The 24,590-nt window shown below is 43.7% G+C and overlaps 1 protein-coding gene across 1 annotated transcript in view; it reads left to right on the top strand.

Moving 5' to 3' along the window:
- Window positions 1–24,590, top strand: part of ush2a (Usher syndrome 2A (autosomal recessive, mild)) — a 458,847-nt gene that overhangs the window by 82,458 nt on the left and 351,799 nt on the right. The window contains 1 exon segment of the mRNA XM_065004287.1: window positions 18,201–18,294. Coding sequence (XP_064860359.1) covers window positions 18,201–18,294 — 94 coding nt within the window.

The following is a 24,590-nucleotide window of genomic DNA, read 5'->3' as shown; positions in this document are numbered from 1 at the left end:
ACATGGGTAACGTGTGTTTACATTGACATGGGTAACATGTGTTTACATTGACATGGGTAACGTGTTAACATTGACATGGGTAACATGTGTTAACATTGACATGGGTAACAAGTGTTTACATTGCCAAAGAAAGTGATGTGGATAATAAACAAAAGTGAAATAAACGATAAAAATTAACAGTAAGCATTACACAAAAGTTTCAAAAGAATAAATACATTTCAAATGTCATATTATGTGCAAATAGTTAAAGTACAAAGGGAAAATAAAGAAACATAAATATGGGTTGTATTTACAATGGTGTTTGTTCTTCACTGGTTGACCTTTTCTTGTGGCAACAGGTCACACATCTTGCTGCTGTGATGTCACACTGTGGTATTTCACCCAATAGATATGGAAGTTTAATTGGATTTGTTTTCAAATACTTTGTGGATCTGTGTAATCTGAGGGAAATATGTGTCTCTAATATGGGGACTCATCTCTCTGTAGGTGATGGCTTTGTTATGGAAGGTTTGGGAAACGCTTCCTTTAAGGTGGTTGTAGAATTTAACGTCTCTTTTCTGGATATTGGTAATTAGCGGGTATCGGCCTGATTCTGCTCTGCATGCACATTTTGGTGTTCTACATTGTACACTGAGATTATTTTAGCCGAATTCTGCATGCAGAGTCTCAATTTGTGTTTGTCCTGTTTTTTGAATTCTTGGTTGGTGAGCGGCCCCCAGACCTCACAACCACAAAGGGCAATGGGTTCTATAATGGATTCAATATTTTTTTTAGCCAGATCCTAATTGGTATGTCAAATTTTATGTTCCTTTTGATGGCATAGAATGCCCTTCTTGTCTTGCCTCTCAGATCGTTCACAGCTTGTGGAAGTTACCTGTGGCACTGATGGTGTGTTCCATAGAGTGGAATGTAGGCTTAATCAGACCAGAGACATGTCTCACAATCACCACTAATCATAGAGTGGAATGTAGGCTTAATCAGACCAGAGACATGTCTCACAATCACCACTAATCATAGAGTGGAATGTAGGCTGGTAGGCTTGACGAATACGCTGATTCGGTGTGCGAGTTCATGAGAACGTGCGTCGAAGATGTCGTTCCCATAGCAACGATAAAAACATTCCCAAACCAGAAACCGTGGATTGATGGCAGCATTCGCGTGAAACTGAAAGCGCGAACCACTGCTTTTAATCAGGGCAAGGTGTCTGGTAACATGTCCGAATATAAACAATGCAGCTATTCCCTCCGCAAGGCTATTAAACAAGCTAAGCGTCAGTACAGAGACAAAGTGGAATCTCAATTCAATGGCTCAGACACAAGAGGCATGTGGCAGGGTCTACAGTCAATCACGGACTACAAGAAGAAACCCAGCCCAGTCACGGACCAGGATGTCTTGCTCCCAGGCAGACTAAATAACTTTTTTGCCCGCTTTGAGGACAATACAGTGCCACTGACACGGCCTGCAACGAAAACATGCGGTCTCTCCTTCACTGCAGCCGAGGTGAGTAAGACATTTAAACGTGTTAACCCTCGCAAGGCTGCAGGCCCAGACGGCATCCCCAGCCGCGCCCTCAGAGCATGCGCAGACCAGCTGGCCGGTGTGTTTACGGACATATTCAATCAATCCCTATACCAGTCTGCTGTTCCCACATGCTTCAAGAGGGCCACCATTGTTCCTGTTCCCAAGAAAGCTAAGGTAACTGAGCTAAACGACTACCGCCCGTAGCACTCACTTCCGTCATCATGAAGTGCTTTGAGAGACTAGTCAAGGACCATATCACCTCCACCCTACCTGACACCCTAGACACACTCCAATTTGCTTACCGCCCAAATAGGTCCACAGACGATGCAATCTCAACCACACTGCACACTGCCCTAACCCACCTGGACAAGAGGAATACCTATGTGAGAATGCTGTTCATCGACTACAGCTCGGCATTCAACACCATAGTACCCTCCAAGCTCGTCATCAAGCTCGAGACCCTGGGTCTCGACCCCGCCCTGTGCAACTGGGTACTGGACTTCCTGACGGGCCGCCCCCAGGTGGTGAGGGTAGGCAACAACATCTCCTCCCCGCTGATCCTCAACACGGGGCCCCACAAGGGTGCGTTCTGAGCCCTCTCCTGTACTCCCTGTTCACCCACGACTGTGTGGCCACGCACGCCTCCAACTCAATCATCAAGTTTGCGGACGACACAACAGTGGTAGGCTTGATTACCAACAACGACGAGACGGCCTACAGGGAGGAGGTGAGGGCCCTCGGAGTGTGGTGTCAGGAAAATAACCTCACACTCAACGTCAACAAAACTAAGGAGATGATTGTGGACTTCAGGAAACAGCAGAGGGAACACCCCCCTATCCACATCGATGGATCAGTAGTGGAGAGGGTAGCAAGTTTTAAGTTCCTCGGCATACACATCACAGACAAACTGAATTGGTCCACTCACACTCACAGCGTCGTGAAGAAGGCGCAGCAGCGCCTCTTCAACCTCAGGAGGCTAAAGAAATTCGGCTTGTCACCAAAAGCACTCACAAACTTCTACAGATGCACAATCGAGAGCATCCTGGCGGGCTGTATCACCGCCTGGTACGGCAACTGCTCCGCCCTCAACCGTAAGGCTCTCCAGAGGGTAGTGAGGTCTGCACAACGCATCACCGGGGGGCAAACTACCTGCCCTCCAGGACACCTACACCACCCGATGTTACAGGAAGGCCATAAAGATCATCAAGGACATCAACCACCCGAACCACTGCCTGTTCACCCCGCTATCATCCAGAAGGCGAGGTCAGTACAGGTGCATCAAAGCTGGGACCGAGAGACTGAAAAACAGCTTCTATCTCAAGGCCATCAGACTGTTAAACAGCCACCACTAACATTGAGTGGCTGCTGCCAACACACTGTCATTGAAACTGACCCAACTCCAGCCACTTTAATAATGGGAATTGATGGGAAATTATGTAAATATATCACTAGCCACTTTAAACAATGCTACCTTATATAATGTTACTTACCCTACATTATTCATCTCATATGCATACGTATATACTGTACTCTATATCATCGACTGCATCCTTATGTCACTAGCCACTTTAACTATGCCACTTTGTTTACCTTGTCTACATACTCATCTCATATGTATATACTGTACTCGATACCATCTACTGTATGCTGCTCTGTACCATCACTCATTCATATATCCTTATGTACATATTCCTTATCCCCTTACACTGTGTATAAGACAGTAGTTTTGGAATTTTTAGTTAGATTACTTGTTGGTTATCACTGCATTGTCGGAACTAGAAGCACAAGCATTTCGCTACACTCGCATTAACATCTGCTAACCATGTGTATGTGACAAATAAAATTTGATTTGATTTGATTTGATTTGGCTTAATCAGACCAGAGACATGTCTCACAATCACCACTAATCATAGAGTGGAATGTGGCACCATACACAAAGGTAGGGGTCAGCATGATGAAAATGTCCACCCCATTTAGAATGAACCCTTCCTACACCAGTGATAGACAACCCTCTCTGGGCACTTTGTACACTCAATAGCAACATGAGCTCCACATCTGGGTCCTGATGCTCAGAATTGGGGTCCTCATCAGGGATGTAGTCAGGAATAGGGAATAGGTCATGGAAATCATTCAAATCTTAATTATAACCCAATTCATTATCCAACCAAAATGTAGAATGCTCAGGGATTCACATTGGTTCTATCACTCCAAATTAAAACCCCCATATATCAACACTGGCAGAATGTACATCCATATTAACATACAATATATTCATCTCATAATTAGAGTATTAAGTTCCTCATCAGGGTTATAATTACAGATCAGTATCTCAATGCATTCTTAGCCTAAATCACTATACATTTAGCAGTGTAGACCTCCCCCATCAACCTGATACCCCAAATCAATTACGGGTGCAGTTGACCAACCCCCTCCCTCAATCTTCTGGCATTTCTTCATTTTTCTTCTTCAGATAGCTTCACAGTTCAAAGTGGATGGTCTATGATAATGTCCCAATTTCAATGTCTCACCTGAACCCCACCACAACTCCTATTATGTCTTGTCCATTTGCCAACCAGTGTACCAGCAATATGAGAAAAGTTTTGGAAAGGATCTCTCTCCCTGTTCACTCCACTTGGACTTCTTTTGCACTCCTGGCAGAAAAGGCAGTTGATGACTTCAACTGGATGCTGTACACCGGTTACTGGTTCAGACTCGGGTCTCTCGATAGAAGTGGTGCAGGCCAGGACCGTGTTGAACACCATTTCTTCAGCCGGTTTAGTGGGGATTTTGAGGTCCAAAACATCTGGTTAAATTGTCCCTGCTTATGCATCAAGACACGATCAGTAGTAACCTCGAGAGAGAGACGACAGATCAGAACAACAGTTCAGTTCATTTCTGATTCAGGAAATCCAGACAAGCGTTCAAGAAATCCAAACAAATTATCTACTGTATGACAAATTATTACTACTACCATTATTCTTAATGCAAATCCCTAGAACACATGTCAAATAAAAATAATTACTTCACATTCTGTTCAAACAATGTTTCAAATGAGCTTATACTCCCCAAATCACACTGTCAACCTCGTCGCAGAGTCATAGGATCAGGAAATTATCCCGATCATCCAGCAGACCCAATCTGGTGAGATTTATCAAAGCAAAACAGCACAAACAACACAACAATACACTCCTTCATACATCACTCAAGGTGTGTAAACTTCAATCCAAAACCTCCAAAAAAATGTAATTTCACCATAGTGACTAATGTGTAAAATCAACAACACTGCAAATCAAATTCGAATGACTACCCTTAATAACTAAAAAAACATCTGTACCCATAACTTCATAGTAAAAATACACTAGAGACAGGTCTATCCTTCTCGTGGTCCTATTAGTTATAAAACTTCTCCATAATTATCAGTATTATGAATGACCTTCAAATCGGTATTAAGTATGATCTTTAAATCATCATCCAATGTCTCTCGGCATTCCAATGAGGGTGATCAAACCACACTAGAAAGTCAGGACAGAGGTCATTCAAACCCTCAACATAATTAATATGTGTTCAATTAAACATCAGAAAAGAAAATCTTCTGAAAATTCCATATGTTTGTGTGCCCCTTTAAGATACCTTGGCACTAACCCATATTCATATATCCAGGGAGGTGTGTGTGTGTCATATATATATATATATATATAAACCATATGGCAAAACAAACAAAAATGGCCAGGTCTTATTTAATTGGTTAACTCCTCTTTACCATCGAATCTAGATACCTTTGTACCTATAAAACTGCAACATTTCACTAACCCCTCTCCAAAGACCATAGCCTCAGGAAACATTTCATAGAGAGAGAAAATGACTACCCCCATTCTCTTGGAAGAGAAAATGTTAAATCATTTTAGCATTCACCATAGTAATATCATAATCAGCAACCAAAAGGTTTTAACTACAAACAAAACATGATAATAATAGGCCCACTGTACACCCTCGAATCATTTATCGTTTGTTTTAATGTACCCCAATGTTTATGTGTGCTTCATTTAGCATGTGCTACCCTTAGACACGGCAACATGTATCTCGCCACCGAGTCTAACAATTCACTCCCATTCACTGACTGGTCTCTCTTTTCCATAAACATGTACAATTATCCTGGTATCGTTTCTAGACCAATGTCCAACGACAAATGTAATAGCTGTTTCTCCTTAGATGTTTCCTGTTAACTCTCTAAATGTAATACTTTTCAATGTCTCAGCGTAAGGAATCAATGTAATCAATGTCTCAGCATAAGGAATCAATGTAATCAATATCTCAGCATAAGGAATCAATGTAATCAATGTCTCAGCGTAAGGAATCAATGTAATCAATATCTCAGCGTAAGGAATCAATGTAATCAATGTCTCAGCATAAGGAATCAATGTAATCAATGTCTCAGCGTAAGGAATCAATGTCTCAGCGTAAGGAATCAATGTAATCAATGTCTCAGCGTAAGGAATCAATGTAATCAATATCTCAGCGTAAGGAATCAATGTCTCAGCGTAAGGAATCAATGTCTCAGTGTAAGGAATCAATGTAATCAATGTCTCAGTGTAAGGAATCAATGTAATCAATGTCTCAGCGTAAGGAATCAATGTAATCAATGTCTCAGCTTAAGGAATCAATGTCTCAGCGTAAGGAATCAATGTCTCAGTGTAAGGAATCAATGTAATCAATGTCTCAGCGTAAGGAATCAATGTCTCAGCGTAAGGAATCAATGTAATCAATGTCTCAGCGTAAGGAATCAATGTAATCAATGTCTCAGCGTAAGGAATCAATGTCTCAGCGTAAGGAATCAATGTAATCAATGTCTCAGCGTAAGGAATCAATGTCTCAGCGTAAGGAATCAATGTAATCAATGTCTCAGCGTAAGGAATCAATGTAATCAATATCTCAGCGTAAGGAATCAATGTAATCAATGTCTCAGCGTAAGGAATCAATGTAATCAATGTCTCAGCTTAAGGAATCAATGTCTCAGCGTAAGGAATCAATGTCTCAGCGTAAGGAATCAATGTAATCAATGTCTCAGCGTAAGGAATCAATGTCTCAGTGTAAGGAATCAATGTAATCAATGTCTCAGTGTAAGGAATCAATGTAATCAATGTCTCAGCGTAAGGAATCAATGTAATCAATGTCTCAGCTTAAGGAATCAATGTCTCAGCGTAAGGAATCAATGTCTCAGCGTAAGGAATCAATGTAATCAATGTCTCAGCGTAAGGAATCAATGTAATCAATATCTCAGCGTAAGGAATCAATGTAATCAATGTCTCAGCGTAAGGAATCAATGTCTCAGCGTAAGGAATCAATGTAATCAATGTCTCAGTGTAAGGAATCAATGTAATCAATGTCTCAGCGTAAGGAATCAATGTAATCAATGTCTCAGCGTAAGGAATCAATGTAATCAATGTCTCAGCTTAAGGAATCAATGTCTCAGCGTAAGGAATCAATGTCTCAGCGTAAGGAATCAATGTAATCAATGTCTCAGCGTAAGGAATCAATGTAATCAATATCTCAGCGTAAGGAATCAATGTAATCAATGTCTCAGTGTAAGGAATCAATGTAATCAATGTCTCAGCGTAAGGAATCAATGTCTCAGCGTAAGGAATCAATGTCTCAGTGTAAGGAATCAATGTAATCAATGTCTCAGCTTAAGGAATCAATGTAATCAATGTCTCAGCGTAAGGAATCAATGTAATCAATGTCTCAGCTTAAGGAATCAATGTCTCAGCGTAAGGAATCAATGTCTCAGTGTAAGGAATCAATGTAATCAATGTCTCAGCTTAAGGAATCAATGTAATCAATGTCTCAGCGTAAGGAATCAATGTAATCAATGTCTCAGCGTAAGGAATCAATGTAATCAATGTCTCAGCGTAAGGAATCAATGTAATCAATGTCTCAGCTTAAGGAATCAATGTCTCAGCGTAAGGAATCAATGTAATCAATTTCTCAGCGTAAGGAATCCTTTCCTGTAATCAAATCATTTCAACCTGTTGCATTCATTTAGTAAAAATATGAACCTGTTGTTTAACAAATGTAGAACGTTCAAAAAGTTGGTGCTGTCTTATCAGCTTAGTATTCAATACTTATTTGATTCTACTTTAATTACTGGACACTGTTCCACGTATTGGAAACAGATTATAAAACAGATTATAATTTTAGAATACATTAGCTTCTCACTGGTGTTACTTAACTATAAAACCAAGCAACAATAATCAGAAGCTGTCAATGAATGTTTCTCATACGTCTACTTCAAATGTCCCACTGCCTGCTTGCTTTCAACCACAGCTAATCTTTTTTACAATCTCAAGGCTCAATCCCTCTACTCATCCTTTAACCTTTTATTGAAACCTCAGCTTTTCAAATTGCTAAAATATTGCATCATTAGAGTGCTAGCGACAACAACAAAAAACACCAATTACTGTCACGAGAATGTTCAATCCCAATGATGATAACAATCATTATAGCTTTGACCAATTCCCCCTAGGTTGTAAAGATAGGGTTAATAAGAATTAGGCAAAGACTCAGATTCTGCAAAAGGTTTGTTGTAGTTTATTCATGTCTAAAAATAATATAATGCGCATAGCCTTTTATATAACTCCTACAAGCACCTACAAGTCTACAAGCGCATCTGTTCCTCCCTGGTTGGAGGAACTTTATCTCCTGTCCTTGGTCTCACAGTACCAAAACATGTCTGTTGTCAGTTCCTCTTTATCACACACAAACACAATGTTCCCAACACATTGTCTAAGCTTCTGCAACTATTAGGGTGAAATACTTTAGTCATTACTCTTAATGTCATTCAGATTCTCTTATTATTACTTTAAGCATATACATTCCCTTATCAATAACATATTACCATTCACATACTGTTAAAACTCATTACGTTTGCATCAATCCACCTTATCAATGTCTTTGTCACTGTCACCCATCGTAAGGTTTAGAAAATAAATGAAACCAAACCATGCTTATTCTCTCCTTACCAGAAGACAATGTTTACATGTGGTCTACCCTAACAATATTACTCTATATTTTTAACACTAACCTCTGCTTCACACTCATTAAACATCTGTTATTTTATGATTAACTTGTAATGCCCAAATATATAAAATACTTCAGCCAATTATTAACGAAAAATACATTTAGGTGGGCACAATACTACAGTTTTATCATGCAATAATTAATACCCATGTTTAGTTACCAATTATGATCATGGTCACAGCTCTATCGCAATTACCTATCCGCTATTATTAGAATGAATTAGATTTCGTAACCGTCTCTTCTGATCAGGCTACAGGTAATAAAACAGACACTTGCTGTTGTTGACAAGCATATATTCAATTCATATCTATATTATTCATATTTGATTCAGTTATTTGAATATAACTCCATTCTCAATATGTTATTCCAGCAGAGCATTTAGGCCACAAAGCGTTTTAACCTCGAAATCGCCTCGCTATTTATGTTGAATAAATGAGCCTTTCTTTTGGAACTAAGCAAGCTGTTAAAATGTTCCGTTTGCATCTTTAAACAAACACTGACATATCTACCACAAATCAAACATATCTAAGAACAAACATGGCAATAGTTTTAAATTATAATCAAAACAAAATAACATCTTCTGTTCACAGGTTTTAGGCCAATAACAAATTCACTACATATTGTATCAACCCCCAAATCTACACGCTCACCGGCGTGATACAAATGTTGACTATTCGTAACATCACTCGTGCTCTCGCTCATATATACTGCCACTTTTAATATGGTACATAATATCCACTGTCATTGATTCTCTTTTTTAATTTTTTTATTTGTTAAACCTTTTTCTCTCTAATTTCGTGGTATCCAATTGGTAGTAGTTACAGTCTTGTCTCATCGCTGCAACTCCCGTACGGACTTGGGAGAGGCAAAGGTCGAGAGCCATGCGTCCTCTGAAACACAACCCAACCAAGCTGCACTGCTTCTTGACACAATCCACATCCAATCCACATCCAATCCGTAAGCCAGCTGCACCAGAGGAAACACTGTACACCTGGAAACCTGGTCAGCGTGCACTGCGCCACAGGAGCGATGAGACAAGGATGTCCCTACCGGCCAAACCCTCCCTAACCCGGACGACGCTGGGCCAATTGTGAGCCGCCCCATAGGCCTCCCAGTCGCGGCCGGCTGCGCCAGGGCCTGGGCTCGAACCCATCTCTGGTGGCACAGCTAGCACTGCGATGCAGTGCCTTAGACCACTGCGCTACCCAGGAGGCCTGTCCTCGATTCTCACAAGGATTATTCAACCCCATAATCTGCTAGCAGGGTTGATCCAGGCTTTCTGGTTCATACAATATACTACTTTTCTTGCCTCACACCCAAGCAAACTGGCCCAAGTTGGCTAGCTAATGCTACTTCCAGACAAACAAGAGAATACATCTTCACTCTCCATTCTACTCACATAGCAGAGCTGGTTAGGCTTTTACATGTTTATTCAAAACATTGGTGACTAACTGTGCTGCTGGCAATAATTCTAATTCTGTTATTTCCCTAACGTTTACTAACACTGGCCATATTCAACCGGCGTTGAGCATTCGTAAATTCATCAGTTATTCTGCGCTCTGGTACATCCAAACCAGCGCTCTGAAATCCGAACTTACCAAGTACCCTCTTTAACAATGTCCATTGAGAACACATTTAGCTAAGCTAAGAATGATGTGAATAGTCAAGTCAACAAATGCTGGGTAGTTGAATAGCATGTAGTTAATATACTAGCTCGATGCAATTATATACTATGCAGTTCGTTAAGATAGCACAAGCAACACATTTGTCATTCTTAGTTAAAACAAAGAATTTATATCTTAAGACCAATAAGCATATTACATACTCAAATGACTTCACAATAGTACGGTTAGAGTGATTATGCTGATAGAACACTAACATCAATACACTGGTGTATTGAGCTAATGATTCTTCTTTTATATCATTGTGCCAAGTCACAATTACATCCCTGAATTTTCTATTTAGATTAGCATTTTCTTTTCATTTTTTAGCCGAATTGGTAGAATCCCTGTGCGCTTCTATTAGTGTCTTTATGGCTTTGCTATAGTGTACCTCAATGAATTTATTTCCGCTCCTCTCTTCTCTCGTTTTCAATATATGCCACTCTTTTTCTGAGACTATCTCTCCTGTAGACAGTCACTACTCGAAAGTCGTCTTAATTCACGCTCAAAAAACTTGTGGCTTATTTTTTAAAGTGGCATGTTTTGTTTCTAAATGTCCGCGCAAGAGTGAAGGTATCATCGAGTTGTGAGATAGTACCTTTGCACATGTAACATTTTCCACCACTTTCCATCAATTTGTATAGCAGATCCTCATGCCAAATTGAGTCAAAAGCTTTTTTGAAATCAACAATGCATGAGAAGACTTTGTTTTGGTTTGTTTGTTTGTCAATTAGGGTGTCTGTCGTATGGTAATTTGGTGTGCTCAGTACATTGTTTTCACTGCGGAAATTCTGCTGTTGACACGTATCCCACGGTAGTTATTGGGGTCAAATTTGTCTCCACTTTTTTGTAGTGGGTGGTTAGTCCTTGGTTCCAAATATTGGGGAAGATGCCAAAGCTAAGGATGATGTTAAAAAGTTTAAGTATAGCCAATTGGAATTTGTGGTCTATATTTTATCATTTCATTGAGGATACCATCAACACCACAGGCCTTTTTGGGTTGGAGGGTTTGAATTTTGTCCTGTAGTTCATTCAATGTAATTGGAGAATCCAGTGGGTTCTGGTAGTCTTTAATAGTTGATTCTAAGATTTGTATTTGATCATGTACAGTGGGGCAAAAAAGTATTTAGTCAGCCACCAATTGTGCAAGTTCTCCCACTTAAAAAGATGAGAGAGGCCTGTAATTTTCATCATAGGTACACTTCAACTATGACAGACAAAATGAGGGGAAAAAATCCAGAAAATCACATTGTAGGATTTTTAATGAATTTATTGGAGAAGTGGTTTACCCATACATCTCTGTTTTGTTGTTTGTTTTTTCCAGTTTTCCCAGAGGTGGTTAGAGTCTATGGATTATTCAATTACATTGATCTGAGTTCTGACGTGCTGTTCCTTCTTTTTCCGTAGTTTATTTCTGTATTGTTTTAGGGATTCACCAAAGCGAAGGAGTAGACTCAGGTTTTCTGGGTTTCTAGGATTTTGGTTGGAAAGTTTTCTCAATTTCTTTCTTAGGTTTTTGCATTCTTCATCAAACCATTTGTCATTGTTGTTAATCTTCTTCTGTTTTCTGTTTGACATTTTTAGATTTGATAGGGAAGCTGAGAGGTCAAATATACTGTTTAGGTTTTCTACTGCCATGTTTACACCTTCACTATTACAGTGAAACATTTTGTCCAGGAAGTTGTCTAAAAAGGATTTAATTTGTTGTTGCCTAGTTGTTTTTTGGTAGGTTTTGTTAGCAGTTGATGTTATTCTTCAATAACACAGACCCCAAAGAAAATAAAGTGGAGAAAATGTGTATTATTCAAAGAGGACAAATCAAATCAAAATCAAATTTTATTTGTCACATACACATGGTTAGCAGATGTTAATGCGAGTGTAGCGAAATGCTTGTGCTTCTAGTTCCGACAATGCAGTGATAACCAACAAGTAATCTAACTAACAATTCTAAAACTACTGTCTTATACACAGTGTAAGAAGATAAAGAATATGTACATAAGGATATATGAGTGAGTGATGGTACAGAGCAGCAAACAGTAGATGGTATCGAGTACAGTATATACATATGAGATGAGTATGTAGACAAAGTAAACAAAGTGGCATAGTTAAAGTGGCTAGTGATACATGTATTACATAAGGATGCAGTCGATGATGTAGAGTACAGTATATACGTATGCATATGAGATGAATAATGTAGGGTAAGTAACATTATATAAGGTAGCATTGTTTAAAGTGGCTAGTGATATATTTACATCATTTCCCATCAATTCCCATTATTAAAGTGGCTGGAGTTGGGTCAGTGTCAATGACAGTGTGTTGGCAGCAGCCACTCAATGGTGGCTGTTTAACAGTCTGATAGCCTTGAGATAGAAGCTGTTTTTCAGTCTCTCAGTCCCAGCTTTGATGCACCTGTACTGATCTCGCCTTCTGGATGATAGCGGGGTGAACAGGCAGTGGTTCGGGTGGTTGATGTCCTTGATGATCTTTATGGCCTTCCTGTAACATCGGGTGGTGTAGGTGTCCTGGAGGGCAGGTAGTTTGCCCCGGTGATGCGTTGTGCAGACCTCACTACCCTCTGGAGAGCCTTACGGTTGAGGGCGGAGCAGTTGCCGTACCAGGCGGTGATACAGCCCGCCAGGATGCTCTCGATTGTGCATCTGTAGAAGTTTGTGAGTGCTTTTGGTGACAAGCCGAATTTCTTCAGCCTCCTGAGGTTGAAGAGGCGCTGCTGCGCCTTCTTCACGACGCTGTCAGTGTGAGTGGACCAATTCAGTTTGTCTGTGATGTGTATGCCGAGGAACTTAAAACTTGCTACCCTCTCCACTACTGTTCCATCGATGTGGATAGGGGGTGTTCCCTCTGCTGTTTCCTGAAGTCCACAATCATCTCCTTAGTTTTGTTGACGTTGAGTGTGAGGTTATTTTCCTGACACCACACTCCGAGGGCCCTCACCTCCTCCCTGTAGGCCGTCTCGTCGTTGTTGGTAATCAAGCCTACCACTGTTGTGTCGTCCGCAAACTTGATGATTGAGTTGGAGGCGTGCGTGGCCACGCAGTCGTGGGTGAACAGGGAGTACAGGAGAGGGCTCAGAACGCACCCTTGTGGGGCCCCGTGTTGAGGATCAGCGGGGAGGAGATGTTGTTGCCTACCCTCACCACCTGGGGGCGGCCCGTCAGGAAGTCCAGTACCCAGTTGCACAGGGCGGGGTCGAGACCCAGGGTCTCGAGCTTGATGACGAGCTTGGAGGGTACTATGGTGTTGAATGCCGAGCTGTAGTCGATGAACAGCATTCTCACATAGGTATTCCTCTTGTCCAGGTGGGTTAGGGCAGTGTGCAGTGTGGTTGAGATTGCATCGTCTGTGGACCTATTTGGGCGGTAAGCAAATTGGAGTGGGTCTAGGGTGTCAGGTAGGGTGGAGGTGATATGGTCCTTGACTAGTCTCTCAAAGCACTTCATGATGACGGAAGTGAGTGCTACGGGGCGGTAGTCGTTTAGCTCAGTTACCTTAGCTTTCTTGGGAACAGGAACAATGGTGGCCCTCTTGAAGCATGTGGGAACAGCAGACTGGTATAGGGATTGATTGAATATGTCCGTAAACACACCGGCCAGCTGGTCTGCGCATGCTCTGAGGGCGCGGCTGGGGATGCCGTCTGGGCCTGCAGCCTTGCGAGGGTTAACACGTTTAAATGTCTTTACTCACCTCGGCTGCAGTGAAGGAGAGACCGCATGTTTTCGTTGCAGGTCGTGTCAGTGGCACTGTATTGTCCTCAAAGCGGGCAAAAAAGTTATTTAGTCTGCCTGGGAGCAAGACATCCTGGTCCGTGACTGGGCTGGGTTTCTTCTTGTAGTCCGTGATTGACTGTAGACCCTGCCACATGCCTCTTGTGTCTGAGCCATTGAATTGAGATTCCACTTTGTCTCTGTACTGACGCTTAGCTTGTTTAATAGCCTTGCGGAGGGAATAGCTGCATTGTTTATATTCGGACATGTTACCAGACACCTTTCCCTGATTAAAAGCAGTGGTTCGCGCTTTCAGTTTCACGCGAATGCTGCCATCAATCCACGGTTTCTGGTTTGGGAATGTTTTTATCGTTGCTATGGGAACGACATCTTCGACGCACGTTCTAATGAACTCGCACACCGAATCAGCGTATTCGTCAATATTTTCATCTGACGCAATACGAAACATGTCCCAGTCCACGTGATGGAAGCAGTCTTGGAGTGTGGAGTCAGCTTGGTCTGACCAGCGTTGGACAGACCTCAGCGTGGGAGCCTCTTGTTTAAGTTTCTGCCTGTAGGCAGGGATCAACAAAATGGAGTCGTGGTCAGCTTTTCCGAAAGGGGGCGGGGCAGGGCCTTATATGCGTCGCGGAAGTTAGAGTAACAATGATCCAAGGTTTTACCACCCTGGTTGCGCAATCGATATGCTGATAAAATTTAGGGAGTCTTGTTTTCAGATTAGCTTTGTTAAAATCCCCAGCTACAATGAATGCAGCCTCCGGATAAATGGTTTCCAGTTTGCAAAGAGTTAAATAAAGTTCGTTCAGAGCCATCGATGTGTCTGCTTGGGGGGATATATACGGCTGTGATTATAATCGAAGAGAATTCTCTTGGAAGATAATGCGGTCTACATTTGATTGTGAGGAATTCTAAATCAGGTGAACAGAAGGATTTGAGTTCCTGTATGTTTCCTTCGTCACACCATGTCTCGTTAGTCATGAGGCATACGCCCCCGCCGCTCTTCTTACCAGAAAGATGTTTGTTTCTGTCGGCGCGATGCGTGGAGAAACCCGTTGGCTGCACCGCATCGGATAGCGTCTTCCCAGTAAGCCATGTTTCCGTGAAGCAGAGAACATTGCAGTCTCTGATGTCCCTCTGGAATGCTACCCTTGCTCGGATTTCATCAACCTTGTTGTCAAGAGACTGGACATTGGCAAGAAGAATGCTGGGGAGTGGTGCGCGATGTGCCCTTGTCCGGAGTCTGACCAGAAGACCGCTACGTTTCCCTCTTTTTCGGAGTCGTTTTCTTGGGTCGCTGCATGCGATCCATTCCTTGTCCTGTTTGTAAGGCAGAACACAGGATCCGCGTCGCGGAAAACATATTCTTGGTCGTACTGATGGTGAGTTGGATCATGGATGTTATACTGGGAAGTAGATGGTTCATTCTCCCCTGTCCTCAGTGACTTTCTCCACAGAACCAAGCAACATGGTGTAATTTATAACCCCCCACCCTAGCCTGTGGTTGACCAATTAGAATTCCTTGCAGTAACATTGGGCCTTTGGCCAAATAACAAGTATCCTGTTTCAGGCTCAATGTACAGACGATTCATAACAATGAAAACGTGGCACACGTAGCTATGAGTTCAGGACTGACATTCCTACACAGATTCTAAACAGATGTTGACCTGAATACCAACTATTTCCATTGATCGTTAATTCCCTATTGACCGTTAGTACTCTGCGTTGTGTATTATCTTAAAATATTATTTCAGTTTCCACACTACTTTCCATCCATCTATAGCTTCTCTTAATAGTATTCAGTTCCCTTTGTTTTGATGCCTCATGATTGAGTATTGCTCTGTTCAAGTAGGCTGTAATTTTGCTGTGATCTGATAGGGGTGTCAATGGGCTAACTGTAAACTCTCTGAGAGACTCTGGGTTGAGGTCAATGATAAAGTAGTCAACAGTACTACTGCCAAGAGATGAGCTATAGGTGTACCTACCGTAGGAGTCCCCTTGAAGCCTACCATTGACTATGTACATACCCAGCGGGCGACAGAGCTGCAGGAGTTGTGACCCGTTTTTGTTGGTTATGTCGTCATTGTTGTGCATAGGGGGGCATATGGGGGAGGGAATGCTGTCACCTCCAAGTAGGTGTTAGTCCCCCTGTGTGCTGAGGGTGTCAGGTTCTTGTCCGGTTCTGGCATTTAGGTCGCCACGGACTAGTACATGTCCCTGGGCCTGGAAATGATTGATTTCCCCTCTCCAGGATGGAGAAGCTGATCATTTCCTTTTGAATTTCTAGCCAAATATAAAATGTTCCTGTTCTGATTAATTGTAATAGATTGAGTTAAGTCTGCTCTATAACAAATATACAAATTAGCACACCCCCTGAGTCCCTTCCCTGTTTCACACCTGGTAGTTTGGTGGATGGGACTACCAGCTCTCTGTAACCTAGAGGGAAACCAGTAGGTCCATCTCCTCTATACCATGTTTCTTATAAGATGACAATGTCTGTATTTCTGGAACCTGCAGGAACCTGGTGAATTCCTGCTCTTTAAGCCAAAGCCAGATGACCTCAGCTCTTTGATATTCCAGGATGAGATAGTGAAGGCTTTGTGTTCCATAAAGTGTCCAGTGTTGTTAGTCGTGTGGTTTGGCCTCAGACCAGTAAGTATAAGCAGAGCTTGCTGAGCCTCTGGTACATGCCATTGGCTTGGGCTAGTTTACTATAAGAGTGGGGGTTGCGCCTGTTTACCTGCTCATGTGGTGGGTGGCGGGTATGGGGTGGGCAGGAGGGGCATAGGTCTGATCTGAGGGGGCCTAAATGGGGTATGGGCATGGTTGACTTGGGGGAGCGTTGATTGGTGGGGGTGTGGATGTGCCTGGTGGTGCTGTAGTCTGGATATTGGTCCTCTCGGAGTGGGTCCTCTATGTGTAGGTCCGGGGGGAGGGTCCCGCAGGTCTGGGAGAGTGTCGCACTGGTCTGGGCAGGGTGTCTGTTGATCTGTTGCTCCTGTGTGAAGTGTTGGGGCTGCGGTTGTGGGCAATATATTTTAGGGTCTGGGTGAAGGTTGGCACTGCTGCCTTGTATAGGTGGACCTGGTCATAGAGGCTGCTCAAGTCCAGGGTGGAGTGGTGGGCCAGGTAAACATTTGGTTTTTAAGCCCAGTCACAGGAAATACTTGCGTTTACCTGCTGTCTGGAAGCAGGGTGAAAGTATTATCGTGGTAGCAGGGTGGAGATAACCACTTGTGCGTTGGGGAAAGTAGAAGAAGCTTTTTCAATCACTCCCTTGAGTGCTGTGGCCACCCTTTCCTGCTATGTTCTCAGGTTGTTTGTGACTGTGTGTATTATTATGTGGCTGGGTGACCCTAGTTGGTCCTCAGACAGAAGGTCTAGGGCGCGCTGGGTGTTTGGACATGAGAGTTTAGACACTCTATGTTTGTATCTATTTCCCGTTTCAGTCCAGAAGGAGTACAATCTGTGGCTTATGTAGGGGGTGGGATCCCCTGGGCTCGGGGTTCTTCATTTGTCTGTCCTGCTGTGATGTCGAGGCTATGGTCTGGGTCTGGGGTGTACTGTTCTGCTGTGGTGTTCAAGACTTTGGTCGGGGTCTGGAGTGGGCTGTTCTGGTGGCTACTCTGCGGGGGTGGCTAGCTCTCTAATGGGTTGTTCTCTGTCACACGTCATCGTTCTCACCCTCTCCTCCAGCACTCTGATCCTCTCCTCTAGTGCTCTGTCCTGCTCCTGCTCTTCTCGTCTTGCTGTTGTCTCACCACAGTCCATAGTGCAGATATGTCTCTCCACCTCCACCTCTCCAGGTCTGATTGGGGGGGTGTTGTTGAGCTGGACTATTTTTTGTGCTGACTGGAGTGTGTTCACCTGCTGTTCCAGCTCCACCTGCCAAACCTCCAGCGGAGTGAATTTATCCTTCATTTCAATGAGGGAGTAGTACTCTGTGCTGGGAGGTTGACTTTCTGCTTGGGGTTGCCTGTCTGTGGGGTTGTATAATGAAGAGGTCTGGTCTGACACATTCAGGGTATCTTTCTCAAGAGAGAACCTATCCTGCTGAGCTATGTCTTTGATTATGTGAAAGTCCAGCTGAAACTGTTTGGCTTGCCCTGTACCATTACAGACTTGTCTCTCTCTCTCTCCCATCTTTCTGTGTCTCTCTCTCTCTACCCCATCTCTCTCTCTCTTTCTCTCTCTGTCTTTCTAGGTGTGAGTGTCATGGCCATGCTGATCAGTGTGACACCAGTGTGACTCCCTACCGCTGTGCTTGTCTGCCAGAGAGCCATACAGAGGGACACAACGTGAGTCTCGCACGCGCATGCACACACACACACACACACACACACACACACACACACACACACACACACACACACACACACACACACACACACTCCCCATACCCCCCTCCTTGTCCCTCTTTCTCTCTGTAAAGAGTTTTGTTGTGTTTGACACAGAGGGAGATGGAGCCTCTGTCTCAGCTTTCCTCTGTCTGAAGATCACCTCACAAACACACACACTACAGGTGCAGGGAGACAGATAGCCTTCTGTACTGTCTAACCTCACAGATCTACCTAACACACATACACAGATCTACCTAACACACAAACACAGGTGCAGGGAGACAGATAGCCTTCTGTACTGTCCTAACCTCACAGCTCTACCTAACACACATACACAGATCTACCTAACACACATACACAGATCTACCTAACACACAAACACAGGTGTAGGGAGACAGATAGCCTTCTGTACTGTCTAACCTCACAGATCTACCTAACACACATACACAGATCTACCTAACACACAAACACAGGTGTAGGGAGACAGATAGCCTTCTGTACTGTCCTAACCTCACAGCTCTACCTAACACACATACACAGATCTACCTAACACACAAACACAGGTGCAGGGAGACAGATAGCCTTCTGTACTGTCCTAACCTCACAGCTCTACCTAACACACATTCACAGATCTACCTAACACACATACACAGATCTACCTAACACACATACACAGATCTACCTAACACACATACACAGATCTACCTAACACACATACACAGATCTACCTAACACACATACACAGATCTACCTAACACACAAACACAGATCTACCTAACACACATACACAGATCTACCTAACACACAAACACAGATCTACCTAACACACATACACAGATCTACCTAACACACATACACAGATCTACCTAACACACAAACACAGGTGCAGGGAGACGGTGATTTTAGCCTGTAGTTTGGGACTAGGGTTAGTTTTCCAGACATCCTGCTTATTACCTTCTTATTCCACAAGTCTCCCAATTGGGATTTCTGCAAAACCTGGACACTATCACGTCATTTTTAAACCTGACTTGGGACTGCTTATAGTTTCTCTCCCCCAGTGAGACAGTAAGGTCTCTCATTTTTCATTAGGGCTCATGCATAATTCACGCTCAGGCCCAGCCCTCTCTCAAACTCTGTGTTGTGTAGGGTCGTGGTGTTGCTGTTGTTATAGTTGACAAACAGAGCTACATCCCAGACACAGATGGTGGAATAAGAGAGGACATCCACATACCTGACCCCTACACACCCTATACCTGTACCTCAAATTAAAATGCTCCCCCAGTCTCCTTTTCACTTCATTGAACTCCTGATTTACTTAACAAGTTACATCTCAATAGGTGGTCCAGGTAAGTGTCATGACATCACAAGTGGGATGGGCCTTTCCTCTTTTGTTCTCTATTGTTCCTCAAGCAAGGGGGAGGGCCGATGACATCACAAATCACCATCAGACCAACTCCTTGAATGGCCTACTCCATGGAGTTTGCACTTGTGACTAAAAAACACTATTTTGCTCAAAACATATTGTTTTACCCTTAAGTGTGTATTTATACGTGGGATACTGTTTTTCAACAGGAAAAGTTCCAAAATAGCTGGAGTGCTTCCTTAACTTAACCCATCTTATTTTTGTATTTTATTTAACTTTTATTTAACTAGGCAAGTCAGTTAATAACAAATTCTTATTTACAATGATACCTACCCTGGCCAAACCCGGATGACGCTGGGCCAATTGTGCGCCACCCTATGGGACTCCCAATCACAGCTGGATGTGATACAGCCTGGATTAAAACCAGGGACTGTAGTGACACCTCTAGCACTGAGATGCAGTGCCTTAGACCGCTGTGCCACTCGGGAGCCCAGAGAAAGTGAGAGGTGGAAAGTTACTTTATTAACAAAATAAGACAGGCTTTATTCTGTGTGCGTGTGTGTTTTTATATGGAGTGTGTGCGTGTGTGTGTGTGCGTGCGCGTGTGTGTGCGTGCGCGTGAGTGTGTGTGTGTGTGTGTGCGTGCGTGCGTGCGTGCGTGCGTGTGTGTGCGTGCGCGTGGTTCTCTGACATATCCTCCAGTGCTCTCCTGGGTCACAATCCAAATATTGTCTCAAATCGACTAGAACAATGACGCTCGCAACTGCATGCATCTCTTATACGCTCACTCTCTCTTCTTCTCTTTCTCTTATATGCTCACTCTCTCTTCTTCTCTTTCTCTTATACGCTCACTCTCTCTTCTTCTCTTTCTCTTATACGCTCACTCTCTCTTCTTCTCTTTCTCTTATACGCTCACTCTCTCTTCTTCTCTTTCTCTTATACGCTCATTCTCTCTTCTTCTCTTTCTCTTATACGCTCACTCTCTCTTCTTCTCTTTCTCTTATATGCTCACTCTCTCTTCTTCTCTTTCTCTTATACGCTCACTCTCTCTTCTTCTCTTTCTCTTATACGCTCACTCTCTCTTCTTCTCTTTCTCTTATACGCTCACTCTCTCTTCTTCTCTTTCTCTTATACGCTCACTCTCTCTCTTCTTCTCTTATACGCTCACTTCTTCTTCTCTTTTCTTATACGCTCACTCTCTTCTTCTTCTCTTATCTTTCTCTTACACGCTCACTCTCTCTTCTTCTCTTTCTCTTATATGCTCACTCTCTCTTCTTCTCTTTCTCTTATACGCTCACTCTCTCTTCTCTTTCTATTATTCGCTCACTCTCTTTCTTTCCACTTCTCAACTTTCTCTGTTTAGGTCTCTCTCCCTCTTTCACTCTCTATTTCTCTCTCTATTTCTCTCTCTGTTTCTCTCTCTATTTCTCTCTCTCTCTCTCTCTGTATGTGTGTCAACACTGAAGCATGCACGAGAGCACCAGCTGTTCCTGATGACTTTGCGATCAAGCTCTCCGTAGCCTATGTAAATAAGACCATTAAACAGGTCAACATTCACAAGACATTACCAGGACGTGTACTCCGAGCATGCGCTGACCAACTGGCAAGTGTCTTCACTGACATTTTCAACTTGTCCCTGAACATTTCTGAAATACCAACATGTTTCAAGCATAGTTCCTGTGCCCAAGAACACCAAGGTAACCGGCCTAAAAGACTACCGACCCGTAGCACTCACGTCTGTAGCCATGAAGTGGTTTGAAAGGCTGGTCATGGCTCACATCATCACCATTATCCCAGAAACCCTAGACCCACTCCAATTTGCATACCGCTCCAACAGATCCACAGATGACACAATCTCTTTTGCACTCTACACTGCCCTTTCCCACCTGGACAAAAGGAAAACCTACGTGAGAATGCTATTCATTGACTACAGCTCAGCGTTCAACACCATAGTGCCCACAAAGCTCATCACTAAGCCAAGGACCCTGGCACTAAACACCTCCCTTTCCAACTGGATCCTGGACTTCCTGACGGGCCGCCCCCAGGTGGTAAGGGTAGGTAACAACACATCTGCCACACTGATCCTCAACACGGGGGCCCTCAGGGGTGCGTGCTCAGTCCCCTCCTGTACTCTCTGTTCACCCATGACTGCACGCCAGGCACGACTACAACACCATCATTAAGTTTGCCGATGACACAACAATGGTAGGCCTGATCACCGACAACGGGAGCCTATAGCGAGGAGGTCAGAGACCTGGCAGTGCGCTGCCAGGATGTGTGGTGCCAGGATAACAACTTCATCCTCAACGTGATCAAGACAAAAGAGATGATCGTGGACTACAGGAAAAGGAGGGCCGAGCATACCCCATTCTCATCGATGTGGCTATAGTGGAGCAGGTTAAGGAGGGCCGAGCATACCCCATTCTCATCGATGTGGCTATAGTGGAGCAGGTTAAGGAGGGCCGAGCATGCCCCATTCTCATCGATGTGGCTGTAGTGGAGCAGGTTAAGGAGGGCCGAGCATACCCCATTCTCATCGATGTGGCTGTAGTGGAGCAGGTTAAGGAGGGCCGAGCATGCCCCATTCACATCGATGTGGCTATAGTGGAGCAGGTTAAGGAGGGCCGAGCATGCCCCAGAACCGTCCAGAGTAGTGATACTGGACGGGCGGGCAGGTGTGGGCAGCGATTGGTTGAAGAGCATGCATTTAGTTTTACTTGCATTAAGAGCAGTTGGAGGCCATGGAAGGAGAGTTGTATGGCATTGAAGCTCGTCTGGAGGTTAGTTAACACAGTGTCCAAAGAAGGGCCAGAAGTATACAGAATGGTGTCATCTACGTAGAGGTGGATCAAAGAATCACCAGCAGCAAGAGCGACATCTTTGATTTTTACAGAGAAGAGAGTCGGCCCGAGAATTGAACCCTGTGGCACCCCCATAGACGGCCAGAGGTCCGGACAACAGGCCCTCCAATTTGACACATTGAACTCTATCCGAGAAGTAGTTGGTGAACCAGGCGAGGCAGTCATTTGAGAAACCAAGGCTGTTGAGTCTGCCAATAAGAATTTGGTGATTGACAGAGTCGAAAGCCCTGACCAGGTCGATGAAGACGGCTGCACAGTATTGTCTTTTATCGATGGCGGTTATGATATTGTTTAGGACCTTGAGCGTGGCTGAGATGCACCCATGACTAGCTCGGAAACCAGATCGCATAGCGGAGAAGGTACGGTGGGATTTGAAATGGTCGGTGATCTGTTTGTTAACTTGGCTTTCGAAGACCTTAGAAAGGCAGGGTAGGATGAATGTAGGTCTGTAACAGTTTGTGTCTAGAGTGTCCCCCCCTTTGAAGAGGGGGATGACCGCGGCAGCGTTCCTATCTTTGGGGGATCTCAGATGATACGAAAGAGAGGTTGAACAGGCTAGTAATAGTGGTTGCAACAATTGTGGCGGATCATTTTAGAAAAAGAGGGTCCAGATTGTCTAGCCCAGGTGATTTGTAGGGGTCCAGATTTTGCAGCTCTTTCAGAACATCAGCTATCTGGATTTAGGTGAAGGAGAAATGGGGGAGGCAAGTTGATGTGGGGGGGTGCATTGCTGTTGACCCGGGTAGGGGTAGCCAGGTGGAAAGCATGGCCAGCCGTACAGAAATGCTTATTTAAAATCTCAATTATCGTGGATTTATCGGTGGTGACAGTGTTTCCTAGCCTCAGCGCAGTGGGCAGCTGGGAGGATGTGCTCTTATTCTCCATGGACTTTACAGTGTCCCAGAACGTTTGGGATTTTGTGCTACAGGATGCAAATTCCTGTTTGAAAAAGTTAGCCTTTGCTTACCGCACTGCCTGTGGATATTCGTTCCTAACTTCCCCGAACAGTTGCATATCGCGGGGGCTATTCAATGCTAATGCGGTACGCCACAGGATGTTTTTATGCTGGTCAAGGGCAGTCAGGTCTGGAGTGAACCAAAGGCTATATCGGTTCTACATTTTTTGAATGGGGCATGCTTATTTAAGATGGTGAGGAAGGCACTTTTAAAGAATAACCAGGCATCCTCTACTGACGGAATGAGGTCAATATCCTTCCAGGATACACGGGCCAGGTCGATTAGAAAGGCCTGCTCGCTGAAGTGTTTTAGGGAGCGTTTGACAGTGATGAGGGGTGGTCGTTTGACCGCAGACCCATTAAGGACGCAGGCAATGAGGCAGTGATCGCTGAGATCCTGGTTGAAGACAGCAGAGGTGGATTTAGAGGGCAGGTTGGTCAGGATGATATCTATGAGGGTGCCCGTGTTCACAGGTTCATTGATATTTTGTGTGAGATTGAGGGCATCTAGCTTAGACTGTAGGACAGACAGTTGTATTAAGCATGTCCCAGTTTAGGTCACCTAACAGTACGAGCTCTGAAGATAGATGCGGGGCAATCAATTCACATATTGTGTCCAGGGCACAGCTGGTGGAAAGGTGGATTTTTAGAAGTACAAGCTCAAATTGTTTGGGCACTGACCTGGATAGTAGGACAGAACTCTGCAGGTTATCTCTGCAGTAGATTGCAATTCTGCCCCCTTTGTCATTTCTATCTTGTCGAACATTTTTATAGTTAGGGATGGAAATGTTAGGGTTTTTGGTGGCCTATCTATACCAGGATTCAGACACAGCTAGGACATCCGAGTTGGCAGAGTGTGCTAAAGCATTGAATAAAACAAACTCAGGGAGGAGGCTTCTGATGTTAACATGCATGAAACCAAGGCTTTTACAGTTACAGAAGTCAGCAAATGGGAGTGGAGCTTGGCGCTGAAGGGCCTGGATTAACCTCTACATTACCAGAGGAGGAGTAGGATAAGGGTACGGCTAAAGGCTATAAGAACTGGTTGTCTAGTGCGTTCGGAACAGGGAGTAAA

The sequence above is a fragment of the Oncorhynchus nerka genome, linkage group LG18 (assembly GCF_034236695.1).
Source record: "Oncorhynchus nerka isolate Pitt River linkage group LG18, Oner_Uvic_2.0, whole genome shotgun sequence".
NCBI lineage: Eukaryota > Metazoa > Chordata > Actinopteri > Salmoniformes > Salmonidae > Oncorhynchus > Oncorhynchus nerka.
This window is presented reverse-complemented; position numbering and strand designations above follow the sequence as displayed.